General features: G+C 55.2%; 1 protein-coding gene across 1 annotated transcript in view; it reads right to left on the bottom strand.

The window, feature by feature from the left end:
• The window catches only part of LOC306841608 (uncharacterized protein), a 4,893-nt gene that overhangs the window by 337 nt on the left and 2,056 nt on the right, over window positions 1-2,500 (bottom strand). The window contains exons 7-12 of the mRNA XM_079371553.1: window positions 2,250-2,427; window positions 2,010-2,167; window positions 1,601-1,632; window positions 903-1,330; window positions 662-808; window positions 1-162 (exon numbers count right to left, since the gene is read on the bottom strand). The exon at window positions 1-162 is cut by the window's left edge and continues 337 nt beyond it. Coding sequence (XP_079227679.1) covers window positions 38-162; window positions 662-808; window positions 903-1,330; window positions 1,601-1,632; window positions 2,010-2,167; window positions 2,250-2,427 — 1,068 coding nt within the window. The 3' untranslated portion in view covers window positions 1-37. The remainder of the gene's footprint in view (window positions 163-661; window positions 809-902; window positions 1,331-1,600; window positions 1,633-2,009; window positions 2,168-2,249; window positions 2,428-2,500) is intronic.

The raw sequence follows: 2,500 nt of genomic DNA, 5'->3' as shown, positions 1-2,500 counted from the left end.
GTGTGTGTGTGTGTGTGTGTGTGTGTGTGTGTGTGTGTCAGACTGTCAGGTGAAACGCTCTGCTCAGGATCAGTTCAGTTTTGGCTCCGCCCAGGTGACACGCCTCCAGGATACATACAAGCCTCTGATTGGCCAGCTGTGCGGCCATGGTGATGAGGTCAGCTGTTAGAGAGAGAGAGAGAATCTTACAGAGTGTGTGTGTGTGTGTGTGTGTGTGTGCTCACCTGGTGAAGGGGCAGGTGTGTGTGTGTGTGTGTGTGTGTGCTCACCTGGTGAAGGGGCAGGTGTGTGTGTGTGTGTGTGTGTGTGCTCACCTGGTGAAGGGGCAGGTGTGTGTGTGTGTGTGTGTGTGTGCTCACCTGGTGAAGGGGCAGGTGTGTGTGTGTGTGTGTGTGTGTGTGTGTGTGTGTGTGTGCTCACCTGGTGAAGGGGCAGGTGTGTGTGTGTGTGTGTGTGTGTGTGTGTGTGTGTGTGTGCTCACCTGGTGAAGGGGCAGGTGTGTGTGTGTGTGTGTGTGTGTGTGTGTGTGTGTGCTCACCTGGTGAAGGGGCAGGTGTGTGTGTGTGTGTGTGTGTGCTCACCTGGTGAAGGGGCAGGTGTGTGTGTGTGTGTGTGCTCACCTGGTGAAGGGGCAGGTGTGTGTGTGTGTGTGTGTGCTCACCTGGTGAAGGGGCAGGTGTGTGTGAGGAGAAGGCTCCGTGTGATAGGATGGAGCTCCAGGTGTTGGAGTGCTGGTGGACGGGAGGAGACAGAGCGGAGGACGAGTGGGGAAGGAAGACGACGTCCAGCATCACGCCGTCCGACAGAGCTGCAGAAGAGATGACAGTGTAAACAGGAAGTGGGCGTGGCCACCATGTGGCGATGACAGTGTAAACAGGAAGTGGGCGTGGCCTTTAAATCACCCTTCAGTCTCAGCGTGTAGTAGTCCATCAGAGCCAGGTGAAAGCCGCCCTCGTCACCCGGCGCCCTCACGCCCAGCGACACCACCGCCGCCTGCTCCTCTTTACGAGCGTGCTCGAAACGCATCGGCAGCGTCTCCACGGCAACCGGAGGGGGTGACGGGGAGGAGAGGAGCGGTGACGTAGGACGACGCATCATCGTCTTCATCCTCACTTTCCTCGTCTTCATCAGCGTGTGTGTTCTCCAGAAACTCCATGGAGGCTTCAAAGAGAATGACTGTACACACACACACACACACACACACACACACACACACACAGACACACACACACACACACACACACACACACACACTGAGGACAGGTGTCTCAGCTCACACTCAGTAAATGTGACATAAAGAAGTCGTACCCGTCCTGTTTTTGGGTTCAGGCTGCAGCGTGACGCACGGACGCCTCAGGAGACACACACACACACACACACACACACACACACACACACACACACACACACACACACACACACACACACACACACACACACACACACACACACACACACACACACACACACACACACACACACACACACAAGGTCATCTTTAAATACAGACAAACAGTATGTGTGTGTGTGTGTGTGTGTGTGTGTGTGTGTGTGTGTGTGTGTGTGTGTGTGTGTGTGTGTGTGTGTGTGTGTGTCTCACCTCTTCTTTGGGGTGTCAGTCTGCAGCTTCCTCTTCCTGTTGAAACAGGAGCTGTTAAACATAAGTCCACATGAGTCCACATGAGACCACATGAGACCACATGGGGGGGACAGACGCTGCTGTCAGAGGTCTCACCTGGGTCTGCTCGCCAGGCGCCGCGGCGTCAGCCGGCCGACGGACGAGGACGGAGACGTTGGAGGAAAGGAAGAAAAGGAGGAGGAGAGAGGAGAGGAGAGGACAGGAAGGAGAGAAGAGGAGGAGGAAGAGAGGGAGGGGGAGGACGATGGGTGAGGGGGGGGGGGAGGAGGGGGAGGGGGGGGACAGAGAGGACGCTCTGTCCATCCAAAACAAACACCCGTCTCCTGAGAGAGACAAGTCAGTGTCACACTGTGTGTGTGTGTGTGTGTGTGTGTGTGTGTGTGTGTGTGAGATTGAAGTTCACCTCTCCTCTGCGGCTGTATGTAACCATGGTAACGGTTGTCTGGATGCAAAAGGTGCGACGCTCCCGGTAACAGAGCCTCTCCACCTCTCTCTGTAGCTCCGCCCCTCGCAGGAAACCCGGCTCACCTGTGCGCCCACAAACACGGCGCCCTCATAAGTACTAAATAAACATCAATAAACAACGGAGATAAAAAAAACAAAAACTGACCTCTCTTTTCTTTCATGTACGTTTCCAAGGAAACGGGAGGAGGCGGGTAGATAAAGAATCCTCCAATGAGAGCCCTGCCCAGCACCTGTCCGTCATCCTGGCTCTTCAGCCACTGGAGGAACTGTCGCACTGGGTGGAGCTTACGGTATTTCATCTCTGAGTGATGGCCGAGTCCTGACAGTCAACCAATGAGGAGAGAGAGGGGGCGGAGTTATGGTTTTATCATTCCTGCCAGCAGGGGGAGTCAGCGA

The sequence above is a fragment of the Symphodus melops genome (genome assembly GCF_947650265.1).
Source record: "Symphodus melops genome assembly, chromosome: 20".
NCBI lineage: Eukaryota > Metazoa > Chordata > Actinopteri > Labriformes > Labridae > Symphodus > Symphodus melops.
Note: the sequence above shows the minus strand (reverse complement) of the source record. Positions and strands in the feature narration are given on the sequence as shown.